Source organism: Ascaphus truei, chromosome 5, assembly GCF_040206685.1.
Source record: "Ascaphus truei isolate aAscTru1 chromosome 5, aAscTru1.hap1, whole genome shotgun sequence".
NCBI classification, from domain to species: Eukaryota; Metazoa; Chordata; class Amphibia; order Anura; family Ascaphidae; genus Ascaphus; species Ascaphus truei.
The window spans coordinates 118,347,099-118,372,737 of record NC_134487.1 but is presented as its reverse complement, the minus strand read 5'-3'; the positions used below and the strand labels follow the sequence as shown (position 1 = coordinate 118,372,737).

Genomic DNA, 25,639 nt, shown 5'->3' with positions numbered 1-25,639 from the left:
GTGATTTCATCAGAGGAGAAGTGTGAAGAAACGCGTAGGGAAGAGCGTTTTTTAGCTGCTGTCACACTGTGATATACATTTTTACTCTATCCTCACTGCCCACCTCAATACGGACTGCCTTTGGGAGTGCAGAGAGACTTCTCTGATCAGCCCCTGCATCACGGGGTCACGAACTGCAGACCTCACATCCGGAATACACTAACCTTGTGGAGGTCTTCCGGGTCACACTGTGGTGAGCTTTTTCCTGTATCCCCTGCTGGATGTCGGTTCGGAAGAGCTGAGAAAACACAGACAGAGAGAGGGCTCGCCATCCAAGGCACATCGTGGGCGGTTGGCGAATGAGTATACTCATTATATGCTTTTATTTATCCTTTGTTTGTGAGTTCGCATTTGTTGGTTTTATTCATTTTTATTAAATTGTATTTTTTCATGCTGCACTAGGATCGGGCGCTTTCTTTTCTTGTTGTTCATATATATATATATATATATATATATATAGAATCCAATGCACAGCCGGCACACCATATGCAAGTAAATAAGTTTTGGTGCTTATCCCATAAGCAATAACAGACCATACGATACCGGTTGCAACACGACATCAAGGGACAGCACGCAGGTAAGTAAATCATGAATCACCTTGAGAAACATCGGTTTTTGTGTCTTCTATCAAATATAGAAAATTCATGATTTACTTACCTGCGTGCTGTCCCTTGATGTCGTGTTGCAACCGGTATCGTATGGTCTATATATATATAGTGCAGAATAAATGAGTTCTTCAGTATTAGGTGATTTGTTAGTCCAATAAAAAAGGTATCACCTAATACTGAAGAACTCATTTATTCTGCACTATCGCAACTGGACTAACACGGCTATTTTCTGCTTTATATATATATATATATATATATATATATATATATATATATATATATATATATATATATATATATATATATATATATAGCAAGATACATACACCGCAACTCCAAACAATAATCCAAACCAGTAATTAATACAAAAACTGTACCTGGCCAATTCAAAATAAAACGAGAGGTATTAACCCTTTATATACTGACTGACCCTGATAGATCTGCTGCCACCCAGGTCCCCGGCTCCACAATTGCCGATAGTAAATGTACGGAGAAGAATGACCTAGGCGCAAAAGAACCAGGGAAAGAAAGAAAAAAAGAGAAAAAGAACCATCATAGAGTAGTATGTCCAATAGTCAGAATCATAGTATTGGTGAGATATGCACTTAGAGTGAGTTTGATCAATGTCAGCCTTTTATCCACTCTGGGATCAGGAACTCAGCTTGAAGATTTCTTGTATTTCTGCCAGGGACTCTCTGCACTTCCAAGCAACTGTTTTCACAGTGCTTCACAACAGTCGCGGTGTACCTGTATGTATAGATTCCGTCTCACAGACAGATCCCATACAAGGATAGGGTAGGGAAAAAAGGGAACAGTATAGTGTAAAACCTTTTATTAAAACAGTGGTAAAAAACCTAGATAAGTAATCAACTCACACTTTGTGAGTTGTAAAAAAGCAGTTGAGAGTTTTGTATATGAGTCTCTCACACTCAGTGGTGGATTGACGCCGGCTCCGAGTACAGCAAACTCACGCAGTCACTTCCGCGTCACGTGACCTCTTGTCTCGCGGGATCTTCCCTGTTGCTGAAACTCACTGCTCCGGCTCCGTGATATATGTGTATGTGTGTGTGTGTTTATTTGGTGGGGGGTAGTGTGTGTATATTTGGGGGTGGGGGTAGAGTGTGTATTTGGGCAGGGGTAGTGTGTGTGTGTATTTGGGGGGGTAGTGTTTGTGTATTTGAGGGGGTAGTGTATGTGTATTTGGGGGGTAGTGTGTGTGTATTTGAGGGTATAGTGTGTTTTTTGGGGGTAGTGTGTGTGTTTATTTGGGGGGTAGACTGTGTATTTGGGAAGGGGTAGTGTGTGTGTGTGTGTGTGTGTATTTGGGGGGGTATTTTGTATTTGAGGGGGTAGTGTATGTGTATTTGGGGGGGTAGTGTGCGTTTTTTTTGGGGGGGGTAGTGTGTGTGTGTGTGTTTATTTGGGGGGTTAGTGTGTGTGTGTGTGTGTGTATTTGGGGAGGTAGTGTGTTTGTGAGTATTTGGGGGGGGTAGTGTGTATTTTGGGGGGGTAGTGTGTGTGTGTGTCTGTCTGTGTATTTGGGGGACTACTGCATGCATGTATGTATGGTGTGTTTGTAAATGATACTGCTTTACACAGAAAATGCTAGGACCATTCTTCCTCTAATTATAGAGGTAAATAAGAATTGTAATCAGTTAGTGTTAGGACCTGCGAATTGGTCATGCCTTGAAGTGACTCGCAGGCGTATAAGCTTTGGCCAAAGTGTTAACTAAATGACCCTTTTTCAATAAATATATAGGTATTTCACTGTGTATTTTTGTCACATTACATGTTGCTCTGAACTTCTTTGTTTCTTGTTGTATACATTTAGCCACGCACAGTAGCACTCCTTTTGCAACTTAATATACATATATATATGTAAGGGGGTCACCCCCGGTTCCCCTGATCTTCCTTTGCCCCCTGCCTTACCCCTGTGGCAGTGGGGGAAGGGGTCGGCGACTTCTCCCGGTGGGCGCCGCCATCTTGGTTGTGGCGCGAGGTTCGCGCAATGCGCAGAGGTTGGCAAGGGTAGGGGTGGCCATTATAAGTGTGCAGGAGCTCTGGGAAGTTGCGCAGGCGCAGTTAAGCGTAGCGGCGCAGTAGAGATCGCGCACGCGGTCCCCATAGGAAAGAGGTCCTGAGTGGACTACATCTCCCAGCAGCCTCTGGGGAATGCCCTATGATTAAAACCAGAGACAGAACATAAAACACAGACAAAGCTCAGTTTTTAGCACATCCAGTGAGACTCATACACGGTACAGTGCCTAAATATATATGTATAAATATCTAATAAGTAAAATGGTCTTTTAGTTTGACATTTTTGGCCAAAATTGTTGTAAGCCCCTGAGCCAACGCCAAGGCAGACCACATATCAGGGGTCCCTAACGCTAATATAAATTCTTAATAACCTGTGTAATAACAGGAAGAATGATTTATAGTAAATCTGTCAATATTAGTTGCAAAGTTCTAAGTCTGACTGAAGCTTTTATTAACCTGTACATTACCAGGAAAAGCACTCTGTATTAGAGATGTCACAGCCAAACTGCAAGCAGGCGAGTTCCCCTGAGTGGAAGATGCTATGGAGTGAGCCCATAACCATTTAAATGTGGGAGGGGGTGAGCTTAAATTAGGAAGGAGGTTGCCACCCTCCAATCAGCCATGACTAGCTGGACAAGAATTGTAAAACATACTGGACACCTAACAAGCTCCTATTGAACCCCCAAAATGACCACAACATATATATAAGCATATGAGTGTCACAGAGGAGTGCTACTGAGCATGGCAATATATACTTAAAACCAGAGACAGAACATAAAACACAGACAAAGCTCAGTTTTTAGCACATCCAGTGAGACTCATACACGGTACAGTGCCTAAATATATATGTATAAATATCTAATAAGTAAAATGGTCTTTTAGTTTGAAATTTTTGGCCAAAATTGTTGTAAGCCCCTGAGCCAACGCCAAGGCAGACCACATATCAGGGGTCCCGAACGCTAATATAAATTCTTAATAACCTGTGTAATAACAGGAAGAATGATTTATAGTAAATCTGTCAATGCCCTATGATCCCTGTCACCTGCAGCCAGCCAGCCACTTAGGCCTCGTTCAGGGTGCTGGCTTCGGAGGGAGGGCGTGCTGCCGTGCGTGCTGCCGTGCGTGCTGCCGTGAGAAACAAAGTATTCAATTTGAATACTGGTTTTCAGGGTAGCAACCGCCCTGTCTCCGAAGCCAGGAGACTACAGTTTCAATAAACGAAAATTTCGTTTTTTGGAGCTGCAGCAGCGTCACAGACCAAGGCAGCCAATGAAATCATTCTTCAGAATGATTTCATGACAGCAACTTGGATACTTACCCTGCTGTGTGTAACCCCGCCCTTTCCCCAACGCTGAAAAGTCTGTTGGGGGATAAACACAGATCGCCCAGCAAACTGCAGCACTGCCTCCCTCACGCCCTCCCTCCGAGTCCTGCAGCTGGCACCCTGAACGAGGCCTGAGACTTGCAGATTCTCTGCAGCAGGGAATTGGATACAATGTTGTGTGCAGACAGGGATTGTTCAGTCAGGCTGAGGACACAGAGGGGGAAAGAAGGGGGGCAGAGAGCTGCGAGCTTATGCCCTAGGCCAGAAATCCCCAGGCTAGAGTTGAGGCCCTGACTCCCCACTAGTGAGGGTGGGTGTTCATAGGGACAAGCCCTTAGGTAAGGACCCTGTGCCCCTTCAGCTATGTGCTAGGCAGGGACCTAGTGACAGATCCTGTGCAGTTCATTAGTGTATGGAGAGAGAGAGAGACCATGTGCAGTTCCTAGTGCAGGGAACAGTGATAGTGTTGCTGCATGTTCCTGTAAGCTGTGTTGCTGATACAGAGACTGTCCTTATGGTGGGACGTTCGGCTGGACCCCATCCATGCGGAGGTACAGATCAGCGCTGGACCAAGCGGCGCCGGTAGATCCTTTGCGAAGACACCCAGGTGTAGAGACACCTGGGCAGGTATTTACAACCTTCCACACGTGCACCAACTTTAACTTGCTCCTCACATGTGACAGGCCTGTTCACACACTTGGGTGGGCTTGGACTCTTTGGACACAGGGTTGGGAAGGGGGTGTAAGGTTATAGCCCAGTTAGGGGCAAGGTTATAGTTGCCAGCTAGTGGCAGAGGGTGGGACATATATCTTGTTGTGTATTGCTGATGTATGTGTTAAGTTACATTCTGCATATAGTAAAGACCGTTGCTATTTCACATCCAGTGTATGTGTTCATGTGTATGTGTCCTGCGAGGAACAACTCCCGCTCTGCTGGGAGCCATCGCAGGTGGAGGCGCTGCACCATATAGTAGTAGTAAGAGTAATTCATCCTAGGTTCCCCGTGGCGGAAGCTCAGCCCTCCTGGTTGCCAAACAGGTACAGCACCACACTGATAAGTAGTCAGAAACACCTACCCACCTCAATCTCACTTAGGGTGGGGGTAAGAGGGCTACATTTGGAGGCGCTGCTGAGAGTCAGACCTGGGGTGCCCGAATTCCGTATAAATTATGTTGTTCTCATTATCATTGCCATCCTGCCAAGAAGTGTACGAATGGGCATTAAAGGGGCAAGTCCCGCCCTCACAAACCCTTGCTGTAAGAAGAGTTCCTGCTGACACTCCCTCCTGTGATATTTGCTTAATATTGGGTCAGTACCCAGGCTTATGGGGTGCAAGTGTCTTAGGCCGCTGCGTAGATGCAGACGGAGTGTGGTGCTCAGTGTTGGTGAGGGCCGAACAAGATTTAATAAGAGAAGGAGGCCCATCCAAAATATGGCTCCATGGAATTCTCACTAAAGGGTGGTGTCCCGTTATCTACCCTGAAATGCCAGGAAAACCAGAGGCCCCACCAGAAGGCTACCCCCCTATCTATGCAGAGAGTCATAGTGTAATTGATGAGACTGTGATTAAAATGGAGGCTCCCTCAAGCAGTGAGTCACACCTAAGATGGCGGCTCCCGCCAAGTCGGGCGAGCACCAGGACTGTACAAGAAATTGTTGCAGAATTCTGTCCGGGTCTGGCGCGAAAACAGAGCCCCGCCCCTGCGCTGTGAGTGGCTCAGCGAAGAGTCAGAATCACTTCTTGAAAGAAGGTGCTCCTCCTCTGGAGTCCACCAGGGGAAGCCAGAAAAGTGAGTCTCAATCAGTAACTGCAGTCTCCACTAAGGACAGTACAGGATGCGGCGAACCACATCCGCAGTTGTATGGTGTTTGGCCAGCAGAGGGACTGTATGCGGCTAACCAGCCTACCTCAACTACGGAGGGCCCGTGTGCCCTAACCGCGGTTCCAGATTCGGTTCTAATGCCGGAACCACAGATGGAACCACAGATGACAAGTGAAGCTGAGGACAAAGAGCCGTTTGCCTCGCCTGCTGTGGGCCCGTGTGCCCTACTACGGCCAGTCCGACCTAAGATGATGGTACCGTCGGTCCTAGGCTTGGGATCAGTACCTAACGACGACAAGGGTGAGTTGACTGCCCCAGGGGTGTCGGGTATGAGCTTCCAGGTGACCGCGGAGCACGTAGCTCCTTAAGTCTGGCCACCAGGGCATTTGGCTCCACTCTGCATCGCGTCCTGGCGGAGGTGTCCCCCTTAGAAGACCGCTGTCCAGTGGTGCGAGTGGACCAGTACCAACCGCCTATCGTCCAGGTGAAGAGGAAAGACAGCCCCATCCTGATGTCCAGTGTTGCCATAAGTATTACTGTGATTGAACTGAGTGTGAGCCTGTGCGCTCCAACCCAATTGGTCCCAGGACTGGGATCCAACGCTACCGAGTGTCCAGAAAGTGAGTGGAATTCCCCAGAAGTGTCGGGGACAGGTCCCAAAACAGCCGAGGTGGGAACCTACTGCATCCCCGAGGACCTGTTGGCCACCGTGAATCACCGTAGTGGTGAGGCACCAACCCTTTACCCCTTGCAGGATGTGGTAAAGACATTGAGTACTGAGTCTTTGCTAATCGCTCGCTTCCCAGTGGAAGCCTCCCAAGTACTTAGGGACAAGGACTGTGTTGTTAGTGATCCAGTGAAATTTGCCTCCTCTAAGCGCGACATGGAGCGTTTCATTCGCCATGTGGTGGACCGAGGAAAAGGTCAAGACCTCCTGGCCTACCGCATCCATGCCGCAGATGGCCAGGTGTTACGCCGATGCTCGCCACAAACCGGGACCGGACCGCGGGGCTGAGGTGGGGTTATATAATCACCGACCTGAGTCCACGCAGACTGATCCGGAGTGCGCAGTTCGTAGTCGTACATCGCAGGGTCAGGATTGGAGAAGGCAGCATCGTCGTTATGGAAGCAGGAGTTCGGCAACAGGTAGTCAGGATTTCCCCGCTTCAGCTTAGGAGCGTGAGCGCGGGGGTGGCTTCTGCGCGAGGAGCGGCCTCGGCCCATGACGCCGATCTCAGCAGGAGGAGACAGCAGGCTGGCCGAAGTTCACCGCAGGGCAGCGTCGGGTAGAACCAACGCTTCAGCGCAGAAGTCCAAGGCAGGTCACTGCAAGAGGATCGCAGCAAGCCGCAGGAAAGGAAGGGTAGCCACTGCTAGGAGGGAATGCAGCAGGTACCGGTGCTGGCAACACGCTTCAGCACAGACGTCCCGGGTAGGCCACTGCAGGAGAATAGCAGCAGGCCAGTGCTGGCATCAACGCTTCAGCACAGACGTCCAGGGCAGGCCACTGCAAGGAGATAGCAGCAGGCCGCAGGAAAGGAAGGGTAGCCACTGCTAGGAGGGAATGCAGCAGTACCAGTGCTGGCATCAACGCTTCAGCACAGACGTCCAGGATAGGCCACTACAGGAGAATAGCGGCAGGCCACAGGACAGGAAGGGTAGCTACTGCTAGGAGGGAATGCAGCAGTACCAGTGCTGGCATCAACGCTTCAGCACAGACGTCCAGGGTAGGCCACTGCAAGGAGATAGCAGCAGGCCAGTGCTGGCAACAACGCTTCAGCACAGACGTCCAGGACCAGGCCTCTGGATACTCAGGAACTTGGAAGGTAAGAACGCTAGGAGAGAGGCCTGGGGTGGTTTGTGGCAGAGACAGTAACATAGAGGTAGGAATAATTATGCTCGGCGCTGGTTCAGAGCCAACGCCTAGAATATAAAGGGCGGAGATCCAATCACAGGAGGAGGGTGTGTGAGAATTCCTCCAATGAAGTAGCACAGGGCAGAAGCTGCAATGAGAGGCAGCACCTGTGCCATGATTGCCAGAGGAAGCCTGCAACTGCACAGGTCTGCAAGGCAAAAGTCAAAGCCAGTAGTGGATTCCTTACAGTACCCCCCCCTTCAGGTGAGACCTCCGGACGAACAAGATCCATCACAGATTTGGGGGACATGGAATTGTTCCTAAACCTCCTTAGGCGAGAGGTGGCGTTGAAAGCCCATAGTTTGTTGGGATTCCTTACAGTACCCCCACCACTGGGTGAAAAGCCTGGGTGAACAGGACCATTCATAGGTCTGGGAGACATTGAGTTGTTCCTGAAGTGTCTCCGGCGAGAATTAGGTCCACAATCCAGATGTACATTGGCGAGTGCCATGAAAGACAGCGGTGGTACTGCAGTTCTTAGTACATGGACAATGGGACCTGAGGGCTCCGGAATGGGAACATCGGAAGGACGGTAGCCAGGTGTCCGGTGCATAGTAATAGTCCAAGAGTACGGGACACAGGACACAGATTGTTGGACAAAAATGGCAGAGGGACCTTCAGAGAAGGCAATGTCTTTGGTGAAATCAGCACGGAGGAAGTTGCGAGAGTCTTTAGCTTCCAAGGAATTCCGGGTGGTGGTTAGCAAGGGAATGGGGCGGGAGGGTTCACTACACACTATTGCAGCGGTACTTTTGATACCAAGCAGGGTTGCTATCCCAAGCAATTTGCGAGAGTCTGTAGCAGTGTGTATGCAACTCATGGTACTGGCAGTTGAAGAAGGATCCGCTTCCTTTGGTTTGTGATCTTTAGAGAGAATCAAATCCGAAATTGTGGCCTTGGCGAAGGACATAATAGGCATGTCTATACCCATAGTGGACCCATAGAGAACAGGAACGGACGCTTCAGGTAAAGCGACGAGGTCCAGTAAGGGTGTCTTCGTCTTAGGGAGAGGCCAATTGCCATACCGATTGGGCACTTTGGGCACCGCACAGAGACCTGCGAGTAAGGAGTCTGTTTGAAAGGTGAGAAAACAGATTTTATCCAAAAAACAAGGCAGGCGGTTAAGCGGTGCATCAACCTTAGGGAAAAAAGTCTTGGGGTTAAAGCTGGATGCCTCCAACACAGAGAAAGAAGACAGAGAACTAGAGCTTGGCTTCGGAGTGGAGGTCCCAGGTACCCAGGTCTCACATGATACTGTGGGAGAAGCAATGCAAATTGTTACTGTTTTAAACATAGGGTCTTTAACATCGGTAGCTCCAGGCACCTTTTTGAGAGGTAACCCTAGTTTTGGGACAGGTCAATAGCAAGTACCCCAAGTATTGTGGAAGACACAGAGAAAAATAAGTCCATTTTAAAGACGGGATCTTCTGAAAAAAGGCAACGTTCCAAATGCGATACCCCTGAGTGCGTGGTAGTAGACATACAGTCAGTAGTGGATACCCCGAATACTGTGGGCGAATCAGCGTGAAACAGTATTATTACAGGAATGGGCATCCCAGACTTAAAGTCATTTTTAATCATCCCGGAGGCTGTGGCATGATCCGTGAGAGAAACTGGGGTAAACTCTCCAACAGACACAAGGGACATCTTGCTTGTTACAGAATTGGGTCCCTGAGAATCCCTAGTGAGGGCATCAGACTCCATGGGAGACTTAGTGACAGGGGTTTTGGAACTGATTAAAGGAATGGCAGGTATCACAGATTTACTAGGAGAAATACCTTGCAAAACAGAAATTTTAGTAAAGGTGATAGGCATCACAGATAGGGCAGACAGAAGTAAGCTAGGCAAGGTTGCTTCTATAACAGAAGATTTGGCAGCGGCAAAGCTTAACTCAGCGGCTGCTGGAGAACTTTTAACTACAGTGAGAAGGGACTGCAGTTTTACAAAGTCAGGGATAAAGGGAGTCTCAAACTTGAAAGCCTGATCATTCAAAAAGAAGGGCCCTAACTTTAATGGTACTGAGGAAGCAACAGCAGATACGCTGATCTCAGAAGGGGTCACTTGGAAAGGAGAATAATATGTACTGTTCGCTTTAAACCCTAGGATTTGGGAAAAGGAGAACTCAGACAGTGCAAGTGGGGCAACCACGACTGTGCTGGCCTCTGAAGTGGGTATTTGGGAAAGAGTGTCTGGGACTTCAGAAACGACAACAGATTCCACGAAAAGGGGTCTATGCTCAGAAGCAGGGGTCTCAGCTCTCTGAGTGGCAGACGGGGTGAGTGAAATACCTAGGAGTAGGGATTCTGCGAACAGGTTTAGAGAAACAAACGGCTCCAGAATACTTTTTACTGGAGCCAGTATTATTGCCGAAAGTTCAGGGGGCATAGCCCCGAGAATTTTAGCCGAGTCAGAGGACAAAAGGGGTTGATCCTCTGAGGCTAAGGAGGTGTCCCTGACTGACGAACTAAAGGGATCTACCAAGGAAGGTTCACAGGGCTGACCTGCAGGGGTTAACATAGGAAAAACCCCAAGGGTTAAATTACTCTGTACCTGAGAATCAGAGAAATAGAAGCTAGTCTCCGAGAGTGGGGTCATAGGGGGTTCTGCCTCCTGCCCTAGGAACCTATCATTAGACTGCGGAATACTAGGGTTAGCAGTAGGAACCTCACAGAGCAGACTAGCAGGGGTTAATACAGAAAAAACCTCGGAAACAGAGCTTAGAATTTTTGGTTTAGGAAAAGAGGGCAAACAGGATTCATTCTCTGGTGCTAGGGAAGACACACTGACCTGGGTACTGCAGGGATTTACAGTGGGGAACGCATAAGCCTGACTAGCAGGGGTTAAGACCGAAATAACCTCAGGGACAGAATTTAGGGAGGTTAACTCAGGATTAGGGAGCGTGGCAGCTTCTTCCTTAGCGGGCAGCGACAGAGAAATGGTTTGACCATTCTTAGGAGAGAGAGGTAACCCCACAGGTTTAGTAACAGGACTGGTAGCACAGAGAATCTGCCAAGCAGCAGCATAGCTGGCAAGGAGGGGATCCTGTTCTATTATGTGAGTGTCTAGTGTTGAGGAAAATACATGGAGTGTATCTTGAGACTGAGCCAACATGAGGAGGGCGCTCTGTTCTACTAGATGAATGTCCAGTGATGAGGCCAGGGCATAGATTGCCTCTTGGGCGTCGGCCAGTTCCATAGGGTTCACATTATCCCAGGTTAAAGGGGAATCAGGGGAGCGAATACATTCGGCTAGAGACTGTTTTAAGCTCAGGATACAGTAAGCCTTAATAAAGAGATCACAACGGCATTGTCTTTGCAAAGGGGTTAAACCTTCATAGGTAAACATTTCATCCATCAGGGGTATTACTTCACACAAATACTGGCCTTCATAGTGGGACTGATACGCAGGACGGGACATAACTTCAGTTGGAAAATTGCCATCCCCCGCCACGGCGCGGTCCGGTTTTAACGGGCCGAGCATACTGTTACGCCGATGCTCGCCACAAACCGGGACCGGACCGCGGGGCTGAGGTGGGGTTATATAATCACCGACCTGAGTCCACGCAGACTGATCCGGAGTGCGCAGTTCGTAGTCGTACATCGCAGGGTCAGGATTGGAGAAGGCAGCATCGTCGTTATGGAAGCAGGAGTTCGGCAACAGGTAGTCAGGATTTCCCCGCTTCAGCTTAGGAGCGTGAGCGCGGGGTGGCTTCTGCGCGAGGAGCGGCCTCGGCCCATGACGCCGATCTCAGCAGGAGGAGACAGCAGGCTGGCCGAAGTTCACCGCAGGGCAGCGTCGGGTAGAACCAACGCTTCAGCGCAGAAGTCCAAGGCAGGTCACTGCAAGAGGATCGCAGCAAGCCGCAGGAAAGGAAGGGTAGCCACTGCTAGGAGGGAATGCAGCAGGTACCGGTGCTGGCAACACGCTTCAGCACAGACGTCCCGGGTAGGCCACTGCAGGAGAATAGCAGCAGGCCAGTGCTGGCATCAACGCTTCAGCACAGACGTCCAGGGCAGGCCACTGCAAGGAGATAGCAGCAGGCCGCAGGAAAGGAAGGGTAGCCACTGCTAGGAGGGAATGCAGCAGTACCAGTGCTGGCATCAACGCTTCAGCACAGACGTCCAGGATAGGCCACTACAGGAGAATAGCGGCAGGCCACAGGACAGGAAGGGTAGCTACTGCTAGGAGGGAATGCAGCAGTACCAGTGCTGGCATCAACGCTTCAGCACAGACGTCCAGGGTAGGCCACTGCAAGGAGATAGCAGCAGGCCAGTGCTGGCAACAACGCTTCAGCACAGACGTCCAGGACCAGGCCTCTGGATACTCAGGAACTTGGAAGGTAAGAACGCTAGGAGAGAGGCCTGGGGTGGTTTGTGGCAGAGACAGTAACATAGAGGTAGGAATAATTATGCTCGGCGCTGGTTCAGAGCCAACGCCTAGAATATAAAGGGCGGAGATCCAATCACAGGAGGAGGGTGTGTGAGAATTCCTCCAATGAAGTAGCACAGGGCAGAAGCTGCAATGAGAGGCAGCACCTGTGCCATGATTGCCAGAGGAAGCCTGCAACTGCACAGGTCTGCAAGGCAAAAGTCAAAGCCAGTAGTGGATTCCTTACACCAGGTAAAGGTCTGGCCAAGAGACACTGTGCTATTCCTTCCACCAGGGGGAGGAAGAAGTACCGAACCAGTGACTGTTACCCCAGAGCATGATTTCCAAGAGATTACCCAGGCGGAGGCTCACAAAAGTCAAAGTGAGGTACTCCCACATTATTGGTTAGGGGCACCCCACAATTGGTCTCAGCAAACAGCTAACACTCAGCTGGCCTCGGGTATTACTGTGGTTGTTATGTGGTGTACCAATTCATACAAAGCATATGTGATAAGTTGAATATATCATGCCCTGCATTTTTATTATATAACTTTGTGCTGGGTGACGCTGTCCTCCAAGCGGGGACGTTGGTATTTTCACCAGGGGGAGAGTATAAGGGAGTCACCCCCGGTTCCCCTGATCTTCCTTTGCCCCCTGCCTTACCCCTGTGGCAGTGGGAGAAGGGGACGGCAACTTCTCCCGGTGGGCGCCGCCATCTTGGTTGTGGCGCGAGGTTCGCGCAATGCGCAGAGGTTGGCAAGGGTAGGGGTGGCCATTACAAGTGTGCAGGAGCTCTGGGAAGTTGCGCAGGCGCAGTTAAGCGTAGCGGCGGCCATTACAGCTTCGCACAGGCGCAGTAGAGATCGCCCACGCGGTCCCCATAGGAAAGAGGTCCTGAGTGGACTACATCTCCCAGCAGCCTCTGGGGAATGTCCTATTATCCCTGTCACCTGCAGCCAGCCAGCCACTGAGACTTGCAGATTCTCTGCAGCAGGGAATTGGATACAATGTTGTGTGCAGACAGGGATTGTTCAGTCAGGCTGAGGACACAGAGGGGGAAAGAAGGGGGGCAGAGAGCTGCGAGCTTATGCCCTAGGCCAGAAATCCCCAGGCTAGAGTTGAGGCCCTGACTCCCCACTAGTGAGGGTGGGTGTTCATAGGGACAGGCCCTTAGGTAAGGACCCTGTGCCCCTTCAGCTGTGTGCTAGGCAGGGACCTAGTGACAGATCCTGTGCAGTTCATTAGTGTATGGAGAGAGAGAGACCCTGTGCAGTTCCTAGTGCAGGGACCAGTGATAGTGTTGCTGCATGTTCTTGTAAGCTGTGTTGCTGATACAGAGACTGTCCTTATGGTGGGACGTTCGGCTGGACCCCATCCCACGCGGAGGTACAGGTCAGCGCTGGACCAAGCGGCGCCGGTAGATCCTTTGCGAAGACACCCAGGTATAGAGACACCTGGGCAGGTATTTACAACCTTCCACACGTGCACCAACTTTAACTTGCTCCTCACATGTGACAGGCCTGTTTCACACACTTGGGTGGGCTTGGACTCTTTGGACACAGGGTTGGGAAGGGGGTGTAAGGTTATAGCCCAGTTAGGGGCAAGGTTATAGTTGCCAGCTAGTGGCAGAGGGTGGTACATATATCTTGTTGTGTATTGCTGATGTATGTGTTAAGTTACATTCTGCATATACAGTAGTAAAGACCGTTGCTATTTCACATCCAGTGTATGTGTTCATGTGTATGTGTCCTGCGAGGAACAACTCCCGCTCTGCTGGGAGCCATCGCAGGTGGAGGCGCTGCACCATATAGTAGTAGTAAGAGTAATTCATCCTAGGTTCCCCGTGGCGGAAGCTCAGCCCTCCTGGTTGCCAAACAGGTACAGCACCACACTGATAAGTAGTCAGATACACCTACCCACCCCAATCTCACTTAGGGTGGGGGTAAGAGGGCTACATATATATATATATTGTGGTAATTTTGGGGGGGTTTCTGAGAGCTTGCTGGGTATCTGTGTTTTTGTTAACTTTGTCCAGCTGGTCTCAGCTGTTTTGTAGGTCAGTGGCTCCTCCCCACTTTCCAAGTAAGCAGATTTTCTTTTCACGCAGTTGGTTGTCACAGGTTTAAACGCTAAAAGGGGCGCATAAGAGAGAAAACAAAGACAGAATTAGGCAAATAAAATACAATTTATATGTACATTTGAAACATGTACAGCACATTTAAAATAAGAATGGATCACAGTGATCCCAATGGTACACAAACCCACAAGGGGTAACCCCAATGATATGGAGGCGCTCGTAAAGGGTCCCTGATGGTTAAAAGGAACGGAGGAATAAGCAAGCCGAATCAACTCTCCAAGCAATGCCCTCATGGGTGGGTGTGACTGCAGCTTCCGGAGTCCGTCGTCACGGACTCTCCGTCGCTGCCTGTGACCTCACCGCGACGTGTTTCGTGTCAGAACGACACTTCTTCAGGGGGTTGGTCTATCAATTCCCTGGCACTAGTTAAGTACCCAGGCTGAGTAACCCTTCAGCCTATGGGAATCGCATTGGCTAATAGCTGTCCAATCAGTGTTATACAAAACACATGTACCACACACATGCTTGTTAAAAACATAAAAAAATTGACAATACTTACTACAATTAACAGTATACAAAATACACACAAGACGAATATTAGAACAAAATTACATACAGTACATCTAAAACAGAACCTTCAAAACTTCGTCTAAATAACCACAACATGACTACTATCGATTTAATTAGGATAAAATGTCTAAGAATTTTAATCAGTTAGTGTTAGGACCTGTGATTTGGTCATGCCTTGAAGTGGCTCGCAGGCTTATACGCTTTGGCCAAAGGGTTAACTAAATTACCCTTTTTCAAGAGATATATATGTATTTCACTGTGTATTTTTGTCACATTGGATGTTGCTTTGGACTTCTTTGTTTCTTGTTGTATTACAGACATCAGCCTGCTCCGAGACAGCTGCTGTGACTCGTAATGGGGTGCCCCTAGCTGATCATGTGTCACTCTATTAGGAGGGTGTCTTTCTCGCTGACTTCTGCGAGGCTCTTCTTCAGCGTTTCCCACTTGGCAGAGTCTATCATAGTCCAGGGGCCTTGGCCCATCTCTAAGTGGCAACTCAGTCTCTGTAAAGTCTCTATTTGGCACAAAACGTGGGCATCTGGGATCCAGAGGACGGCCTGTTGAAGTCGCTGAGGAGGGTACATGAGGGGGGGGGGGGTAAACCCCACAGGATAGCCTGCCACCACCTGCAGCTACCAGGACTTACATGACAGAAGGCAGAAAGATAGCCAAGTACAAAAAGCTTACCACATGTAGCTCACCCCTCCCCACCTTTTTAACTTGGGAGGTTTTTACATTTTGCTGTATGAACAGGACCTGCTATGGTTGTTCCCCCTCATACAGAGGTAAAAGGGAAGGTTCACAGTGTAGTGTTAGGCCCTGCAAAATTTGGTTATACCTTGACGCGGTATGCAGGCTTATGATGCTTTGGCCAAAGGGTTTAACTAAATAACCAAGAAAAATATTATTATTGAAGTATTTACACTTTATATTTATTACCATATATGTTTTGTCAATTGGATGTAGCATTGGGCACCCCTTTCTTTTGTTGTGCACATGTACTGTTAGCAGATGAAGCCTATCCTTTGTTGACTTATCTCATGAAGCCATATAACCGACATTTAATAAAAGAACAAGACATTTTTAATTATAGACTATCCAGAGCAAGGCGCTGTGTGGAGTGCACACGTGTTCCTGCAGTGTCTAATCAGCTTCAAAGAGTTAGGGGAAATAATGCACCAGGAAATACAGCAAAAATTATCCGTGATTGTTTCTGAGATTATTTTAATGCTGCGGGTGCAGTACCATGGCAAAATGTTGTTTAGGCCTTGTAAAATAAAAATACACGTCATTATATGTTATTCAAGTTTGTAATAATACTAAAAATTGAATAGTTACTATATTTTATTTCTAATTTAGAATATCTTGCTAACGGCAACCACAATGTCCGAAATAGGAGATGTTGAACATGATTGTTATGTTAATAAACATTTAATTGTTAATAAATTGTATTTCTCTTTGGAAGTGAAACTTCTTTGCAGGCACCTACAGAGTTTGGATACACTGACTGACAGACACACATACAGAGAGAGACACACACACACTGACTGAAACACACACACACAGTGACTGACACATACAGTAAATAGAAACATACGCACACTGCCTGACACACACACACTGACTGACACACACAAACACACTGACTGAAACACACACACACTGAATGTCAGACACACAAACACACTGACTGACACATACACAGAAACATACGCACACTGACTGACACACACACTTTTTTATATTACAAAAGCAGCGCTATAATATTTGTTTAATAGAAAAAACACAGACATGGTGAACAAGTACAACATTTTTATTAAATACAACTTTTCAACCATAGTGCCAAAGATATATAAAACATAACATTTTTAAAACTTGGAAAACAAGTGCAAAATTTTATTACATCGAACTTTTTGCAAACCTTTTGCCATAGATATAAATTACAACATAAACTGTTACAAAATGTGAAAACTTAAGGAACCAAAAGAGCTATTATTACCAATTCAATTGGAATTCCAGAACTGCATCTAGTACCGCATCAGACAACACTTTTCGTAGTCTTAACTTGACTATTTGGTCTAGCCGATTAATGTACGGTACAAGTCTTTTTAACAATCAAACTCAGAATCTTGTTCTGTTGTATAGGCCACTGTTAGAAGTTCAATTTTTTTGGCCTCTATGGCTATGAGCTCTTTTTTTCACACTGAGAGCAGACCTTGATCTCTTTGCTGGTGGTTCCTGAGATGTTGAAGGCTGATTGAACGATTCTTCGTCAGCTATGACATCATCCGGTAACTCAATTAACAGGCTCCACTGTAATGATGCATGTCTCCAGGTTTGAGGATGTTTTTGCAGGCAGCATTTGGTCCTGCAAGAACATCATATTGTGGAAAGGCCAAGATGAGCAAACTTCACTGCTGGGCCCTGTATCACCCAAACGTGGAACCTTTAAAGTTCCCTCCGGAATGCATCTGTCAAGTTCTTTCACTTGATCTTGCATTGTTCACCTTAGTAAATAAATATGTGAAATTAGATTAAAATTGGTAATTGATGTAAAATTACAAATGTATGTCTCATATGAATAACTAATTAATTCTCAGGAGAATGACAAATAGCCATGTATAAAAGAACTAAGTAACACTTACATACATATTAGATTGCTATGTAGTATACATTGTAACTAGAGTAAAACAAATCAATTTATAATTAATTATTTAAACATTACATATAACACATGTCTCCCCACCGCTACCTCTCCCCCCCCCCCCACTCTGGGTGAGTTCACTGCTACATGGGGTGGTGTGGTGCATACCTGCTGGCTCACAGTTGATCTGAGTCTCCAGCGGTGTTGTGGAGGAGAACAGAACAGGCTTCTGGGGTAGTAACTGATGGTGACAGCGCCTCCATCTCTTGCAGGCCCCAGGGATGTGGAGACAATCCCTGCAGGAGAACTTCTTTCCTCTCCCCATGATAGATTGCAGTCTCAGGCAGGAAGGTATATTTGAACAGGAACACACTTTATTCTTACACTGCAGATGGTCAGCATACACAGCTCACACAGTGGCTACAGCAGTTCTTGGGGCTTCACCCTCAGGATGTACACTGGACCTTCACTTCAGGCCAAGGGGCCCTGAAGCAGTCCTTGCTCTTCCCTTACTCCCTGGTGGAGTAAGGGGTATAGTCTCCCTTCCACTCCCCTAAGGGAGGGAATACAGATTGGCAGAGCCCTGCACAACTGTTGTGGGTAGATCAGCCTCTCTCAAACAGGTAGAGGCACTAACTAAATTTAGCAGTGCAGCCCCTTAAGTACAGGGGAAGAAGGTACCATGCCTGAAGTCCCTATTGGCTACACACAAGCACAGTCCCATCTCCTCTGTGACTCACTGAAGCTGCTGGGGGTGGGGAAACCCCATGATTGATCCTGGCAGCCTGCTCTTACCAGGGCTTACTGCCAGGAGAAGGGCAGACAGGTAGCCAGAAACCAGCCCTGGCTACATACATAACATAATAATGAATCTATATCATTATTTTATTTATTGCAAAAATACATGCTGCTAACAACATATCATAAAAGTCACCGTTGTTCAATAAATTGATATAAATTACTCTATCCTCATATAATACAAATTGTACTTACAGGGTGTGGCCATTACTACAGATATTTCTTTCCAAAGTTTATAATGGATATTCCGGTCGTGGTACTATTTACTTTTTTGGTTCCACAGAGGATCTCGTTGAAAGACCTCAGAAATTAATATTTCAATGGCAGAATTATCCATTTCTTTTAAATTACAGTGCTGCAATATTACACCAGGACAGCACTCCACCAAAAGCTTGCCTCCGTCACATGCACAATAATGTGCTGCGCTGTGATTGGATGGCTGAAGGCTGCTGTATGATTGGTCTATGGGACTGGTGCTCTGGCATTGGTTATTGAAGGGTCATATGACCCTTCAGAGCACTTGGAAAACACTTTTCCATGTCTCGCTCAGCATTGCCGAGCGTACGTGCACATGCACACGCGGCGTCAGCGTGGACATGATCATTTAACAACATTAAGCCGAGTTCATGGTTGAGGCGCGGGCGCGCACTCCTGCAGCCATGTGTGCGCTAGCTGCAGGAGATTAGTCGCAGCAATCGGGGGCGTGGCGAACGCTTCACGGACGCCTCACTGAGCTGGCTCGCCCTCATTGGCTGAACCAGCTGACATGACGCTGACGTCACGCTACTGCAGCCCCAAATTTCAATTTGAGTTGTGGCGGCAAAACGTAGCAGTGTTGACGCGCGCAGCGCCGTGGGCACTTGAACTCCAATAGGCAATAAGGTAAGCGTCCTGGAAGTGCGCGAGGATGCAAGCGCACGCACGTCGCGATGCCGCCGACATGAGCTTGACCTTAGAGTGACAGCGTCAAGCGCCGCAGCAGCGTGGCCACAGCCTAAGGCTGCGCTTATAGTGCCGGCGACAGTGCCACAATGTCGCATCAAAACAAATGCATTGCCGCCGTTACGTGCGCTTATAGTAAGCGCTATGCGACTGAGCGACGGCTTGGTCGCGATCGCTGGAAGTCATCTCTATTTGATTTTTCCAGCGAACGCAGCCTGCGCTTATAGTGCCGGCGACAGCGACGTCTCGGCAAAACAAGTGCATTGCCGCCATTGAATGCGCTTATAGTAAGCGCGACACTACAGCGCGACGGATTGGTCGCGATCGCTGGAAGCCATCTCTTTGATTTTCCAGCGATCGTCTCCTGACCGTCGTGTCGCCGTCACTATAAGCGTAGCCTTAGGCCGAGTTCAGGGTGGCTGCTACGCGACGTGCGCGCGCACCTCCATCGCAAATTCGTTTTGTTCGTTCAAACGGAAAACTCCACCGGTGGCAAAGTGCAGCGTTGACGCTGCTACACTTTGCCGCTACAACCAGAAATTATATTTGGGGCGGCAGTCGCATCAACTGAGCTGGTTCAGCGAAGCAGCTCCGTGACACGTTTGCCCTGCCCCACCCCCAAAAGCCGCGACCCAACTCCTGCAGCCTGGGCACAGATCGCCGGGCTGCAGGAGCACGCGGGGGAGGCGCGCATGGACGCAAGCGTCCGTAGTAGCCACCCTGAACTTGGCCTCACTCACCTGGTGAGGAATTAACCCCTGCACTGCCTGCAGCTACCAGGACTGACATGCAGGATATAAAGGGAAATTTCTAGGGGGGGGGGGGGGAAGCGCTGTGTGTAGTTAGTGCAAAATGGGAGGGTCAGTGTATGTGAGTATATCTACCCCGATGCAGCCGATTACATGCGATTGGCCCTCCAAAAAATCACTGTCAAGTCAACAGAGGTTTTTGCCCAATCGCAATGAAGTATATTAAACTTTATTACCCTCTGTCATTCTCAAATGTTGGAAGATATGATAAGCCACAATTTTTAAAGATTCAAATACCCCCTCACTTTAAAAAAAAAAAAGTCATTTACCTCTCTATTAATACATAGTATTGAACTCAAGTCATTGCCTTCCTTTTTTCCTAAAACTTTAGTCAATGTGAGCCTAATTTGTTTATAGCACAAAAGCACACCAAACAACACGAGTAAAATTAAAAAAAATTTAGTTAAATAATTACAGGGAAACATATTTAAGTAATCCTGTATAAGAATGCTGTAACGAAAAAGAGTACCAAGTAGCTGTCTGTTTTTTGGTCCATGATGAACATGACAGCGCCACCCACTGCCATTGCACAGACAGCTACTATATACACACGCAACTAATGGGTTTTTACCCACAAACAAGATGGTTTCGCTGGCATCATGTGAAAAGGTCTGCGCATGCGCTAACGTCATACGCCCACTAGGCAGGCCACGTTAGCCCCTGATGAGCGGATTGGGAAGCCCTGTCCTTTCTTTCTGCTGCGATGTCTGTCACGGAGAGGTGAGCGGTCCTCGGTCTCCGCCGCACAGTGTAAAATACCCCATGTGCCCCCCTCTAAACCCGCCCGCGCTAACCAGCTCTTGTGTCTCCCTTTTCTTCCCAGGACGATGCCGGCCAAAGGGCCCCTGCAGTCGGTGCAGGTTTTCGGCCGTAAGGTGAGTTTTCGGGCTGCGTGGGCCTGCGAGGCCGCGTGTCCGGCGGGCTGGGGGTGGAGCAGGGCGCCCTGGTATTTGCCCTGCTCCCACCGGCCCGGGACAGTAAGAGTCGGTTGCATGAGGATTACGGAGACGGTATGGGGCACTGCGGGAGGGACGGGACGCGCACTCCGTGCACTCAGAGCGGGGCCGGGTGAGGCCGGGGCCGGGTGAGGCCGGGGCCGGGTGAGGCCGAGGCCGGGGCTGGGTGAGCTCAGGGCCGGGTGAGCTCGAGGGGCCAGTCAATGGATACTGTATTCATAGTAAGCTCCAATTTAAAGAAAAGTCGCCATTGGCAGGGCTGATGCTTCAAGAAGATTACTTTGTACTTTTCACTCTGTCACTTAGTTTAGGATCTATTTGACAATTACACTGAGATCTCCAGACACGGCATTATTGCTTGGTGACATTTGTATGTATAAGTTTATTCCTATCCAACAGTATAGGCAGCACTTAACAAAATTGCAATATATACTATAAATAAAGTACAAACAATGGCGGTGAGCGCAATAGGTAAATGACCGCGTAAGGCTGCAGGGAGCGCGCGTGTGCTGCGGGGCGATTGGGGGCTCGGCCAAGACGTCACAGAGCTGGTTCGCCCTCACGTGATGCGCGAGCGGCAAATTCAAGCTTGCTTGCCAAGCGCCGCGCTGGCCACACATGTTGCCACAATGTGTTTAATCGCGGCCAGCGTGAGCCCGCCTGCAGGGAACTGGCGCTCGTGCGCTGCGCCCTGCTCGGCTGTGCGATTTGTGGCTGGCTAGGTTCGCTCGCCTGGCGGTGTGGCCATGACGTCACGAAGCTGGTTCGCCCTCATTGGGCGAACCGCTCACGTGACGCGTTTGCGAGTAGCAAAATCAAATTTGTTTGCTCACGCTGACCACACACATGGCTCCAATGTGTTTCGTAGCGGCCAGAGTGAGCGCGCCTGCTCAGAGCCGCTGAGGGCAGGCCCTGTCCTAAATAGCTTACAATCCTTTGGCCGGGGCCATAGAGGCTTCAGGAGAACGGAGGCGCGCTAACGCTGAGGCTCGCCTGCTTAAGTCAGCGCGATTCCACGGACTTGCAGGCGAGCCAGCGTGCGCGAAGGGAGCTGGGGGGGAGGTGGAGGCGGGGCAGTGACGTCGCTGGGCCAATCGCCCGCGCCGCACTGACGTTAATGTCACGGCGCCGTGACGTTGACGCTGCTTCAGGCTGATTGGATGTTTTCAGCCGACAGTGCGCTGAAAGACAGCTTGGCTGTCGGCTGAAAATTCCAAAGCCTCCGCACGCCTGCGGACGCTCGCGTGAGCCCCCTCTCATGGCATCCTCATTGAGGATGCAAGGGCTGAGCGTCCGCACGGCTCAGCACGGCCTGTCCTTCTATGGACTCGGCCTTTGGAAGGGAAGCTTTCATACCTCCAAGCTACCTATTGATAGGAGGAAATGCATTATAAAATTTGATGTTTTTATTCGGGAAATGCCTGTTCCTTATGAAGTGTAGCAGCACTTTTTTATTTTTTTTATTTAAAGGTTTTACTTTGTTACGTTAAAGTTGCAAGTTCACTAATGCGTACTGGTTTTGCGCACTCATGGAATGTTTGTTTTCCGTTACCCTCAGAAAACTGCAACAGCTGTTGCCCACTGCAAGAGAGGCAATGGTCTCATTAAGGTTAATGGAAGACCCCTGGAGATGATTGAACCTGCAACTCTGCAGTATAAAGTAAGGACGTAGTGCAAAATTATTTTGTATTAAAATTTGACAAAGATGTGGGTGTTACGTTAATATTGTGTTGACTCAAAATCAAAATGCCCGACTGAAAATATATCTGCATATGTTTTTTTATTGTTGTGTTTATTACAGCAGGAAGTCCCTTGTGAGATGCCTATTTTCAGCAATCTTTGTACATTTCAAGTCCTTGCTATTGCTCATTCCTTGCAGTATTTGAATAGCCCACAACTTTGTTAAAGTTTCTTTGGAGTTGGACTGCTTTTCATTGTGTATTTAATCTTGTAAAGGTAGTTATAGTAGTAATCTAGTATTTCTATCGCATGAAGGAAATTTACCCCAAATATGTATTCTGAGGACAACTTTAAAATCCATATGAAAGTGAGCTGGTTAGCATCCCATTTCCTATTCCTATTTGGTGATTACAAATTATTTTTAAGATTAGGGTAATTGGTAAAGGACTATATGAACAGTCTAATAATCCTGCAAGATTTTAAGCGCCTATTTGTTGCTCCTGGTTACTGTATAACTAGGAGCTTTTATGAGTGCTGCTGAGGGGGGGCAGCAAGGACTGCTGTCCCAGGCCTTCAAGTGACCTATCCTCCCTCCCAGCAACTCTAAGGCAGAGTTCAGGGTGGATGCTACGCGACATGCGCGCGCATGTCCGTCGCAATTTCGAGTTTTTCGGTGGGAGTTTTCAAACTGAAAACTCCACCGGCGGCAAAGTAAAGGGTTGACGCTGCTACTTTTTGCTGCTACAACCAAAAATGATTTTTGGGGCGGCAGTTGTCACGTGAGCTGGTTCAGCGAACCAGCTCCGTGACACGTTTGCCACGCCGCAACCCAACTCCTGCAGCCAAGGCACAGATCGCTGAGCTGCAGAAGCGCGCATCGGAGGCTCGCACGAACGCGGCATCGGAGGCTCGCACGAATGCTCGCGGCCACAGCACCCACCTTGAACTTGGCCTTAACTCTTGAGGCAAGAAGGGCTCTCCCCTTTTCTGTCTGCCACCCCCAACTGTCCCTTTCCTGCAGGAGTGAAGAGGCCTCCCCTTTGCTCAGCACTGGCCATGTGTCTTTAGCAGGCCCATTCCTGGGCCCTATGTAACCCAGGCCCCCCTTATACCACCTTCCCAGGCCCATTACTGTGTGTGTGTGTCTCTCTAGGGTGTAGAAGAAAAGGGTGACTGGGGAGTGCAAGAGAAAACATGGGGGGGGGGTTTCGCAAGGCTGTCAACACTTGCTGGAGGGACCCTGGTGGAATCTCTAGTCCTGGACCACGGGAAAACTATCTGCGGCACTGATGGGTCTGTAAACACGAACACTTTGTTGGGTAGCTTTCTGCAGTGGAAGTTTTTAGAATCTCTTTACAGCAGTAGTGCAATATTTATCAAATGTTTGGTAGAGAGCAGTGTGGATTGTACTTTAAAACGAATTCAACTTATGAAGGCATTGTCCTGGGAGGAGACGGCCTGTATATTGGTAGCCTTCCTGCGTTTTATTTTTGGTAGTTGGGCTGATGTTGCTCAGGGTATCATACTAATGCATTATTAAAGAACATTTGCAACAACGTCATCTGTTTGGCTGTTGGGTTGGCTGGTTGTTGCCTTCTAAACCATTTACCTAGGTGAGGCAGAGTAGTTTGCATTGCTGCTTTCCGTTCCACAGTACTAGTAAACATGTCTTTTAATATACCTAGACTGTTTCGTTGAATTTCAAGTTGTAATTTTCATTTTTTCCCAGCTGCTTGAGCCTGTTCTCCTCTTGGGAAAGGAGCGCTTTGCTGGTGTTGACATCAGAGTCCGTGTTAAGGGAGGAGGACATGTTGCACAAGTATATGGTAAGCATGATTCCAATGTCTTTTATTTTTTTAAATTTTTTTTATGGAGGTTTTTGTCCGTTTCATCAAAAATTAGAGATCATATTTTTGATTACTCTGGTTTACTAATAAAATATATACTTGTTAATGCTTAATCACTGGACCGAATGAAGATGTTTGAATTTTGAATGATGGAGTGGGCAGTTCCAAATTAATATTCCGTGGGTAACGCAAGAACATAAAATTATTTCCTAGTGAATAAAATGCATGAGATATAGAAGTAAATGTGTAGTTTAAACGTTCAAATAGACTGGTTTGTCCACAAGATTAATGAAGGTATAAATGTAGAAAATATTAACTGGTGATACCAGAGGGCAGGAAGCTGTGCAATGTATTTTAAGATGTTAAAATAAGGTGCAATTAAGTGGATTCCATGTATAACCTAAAATTCTACTTCAATGTTATGCTTTGTTTCCCAACAGCTATCCGCCAGGCTATTTCCAAGTCACTTGTGGCTTACTACCAGAAATGTAAGTGCAAGTCCTGTTTTTGAGTAAATGTGTATTTTTTTTTTTTTTTTTTCCCCTCCACCTTGCATTAACTTTTGTTTCTGTTTCTGAAGATGTGGATGAAGCTTCCAAAAAGGAGATCAAGGACATCCTCATCCAGTATGACAGGACCCTTCTGGTTGCAGATCCTCGTCGTTGCGAGTCCAAGAAGTTTGGTGGACCTGGAGCTCGTGCTCGCTACCAGAAGTCCTACCGATAAATCTGTTCACATTTTTCTGGAAATAAACCGTGAAAAGATTTCAGTATCTTTATGTAGTCAGCAAAATGAAATAACATTTTATGGGGGTTTTTATTATTTTTTCCCAGAGTCTAACACTAGTATTACTCGTTCAGGGTGCGGAAATAGTAGCCTGGAACTTGGCAGTAGTGAGGCAATGATTTCCATCAGTCGTCTTGAGTGCCTACTGTAAGATGAATCTGATATTTGGGTCTGAAATTCCTCAATCTTGAGTTTGTTTTCCTGTCTGGCCAGGCGGCTGGATGCGTGTGATCTTCCTGGCTGATAACCGCAATGAATCCGTTTAAACCAGTAGCCCATACTCATTCTTCCTTGCCCTTTCCAAAGCTGTCTTTGTAAAATCTGCTGCTATGTTGGGGCAGACAAAATGGAGCACAAGACAATATGCATGAAGTTATAACATTTTAAATAGGAAAGATGTACCTTTTGGGAGATCGA

The 25,639-nt window shown here is 47.9% G+C and overlaps 1 protein-coding gene across 2 annotated transcripts in view; it reads left to right on the top strand.

Moving 5' to 3' along the window:
• RPS16 (ribosomal protein S16) overlaps positions 1-25,201 on the top strand; it is a 243,444-nt gene extending 218,243 nt beyond the window's left edge. Inside the window, exons 1-6 of one of the 2 annotated variants that reach the window (XM_075600524.1) lie at positions 20,569-20,673; positions 20,777-20,828; positions 22,468-22,569; positions 24,319-24,415; positions 24,877-24,924; positions 25,017-25,201. In XM_075600524.1, coding sequence (XP_075456639.1) covers positions 20,657-20,673; positions 20,777-20,828; positions 22,468-22,569; positions 24,319-24,415; positions 24,877-24,924; positions 25,017-25,162 — 462 coding nt within the window. In that variant the 5' untranslated portion in view covers positions 20,569-20,656 and the 3' untranslated portion in view covers positions 25,163-25,201. Of the gene's footprint in view, positions 1-20,568; positions 20,674-20,776; positions 20,829-22,467; positions 22,570-24,318; positions 24,416-24,876; positions 24,925-25,016 lie in introns of those variants that run through there. The other variant, XM_075600525.1, reaches the window with a different exon arrangement.
• Positions 25,202-25,639: the final 438 nt, after the last annotated feature.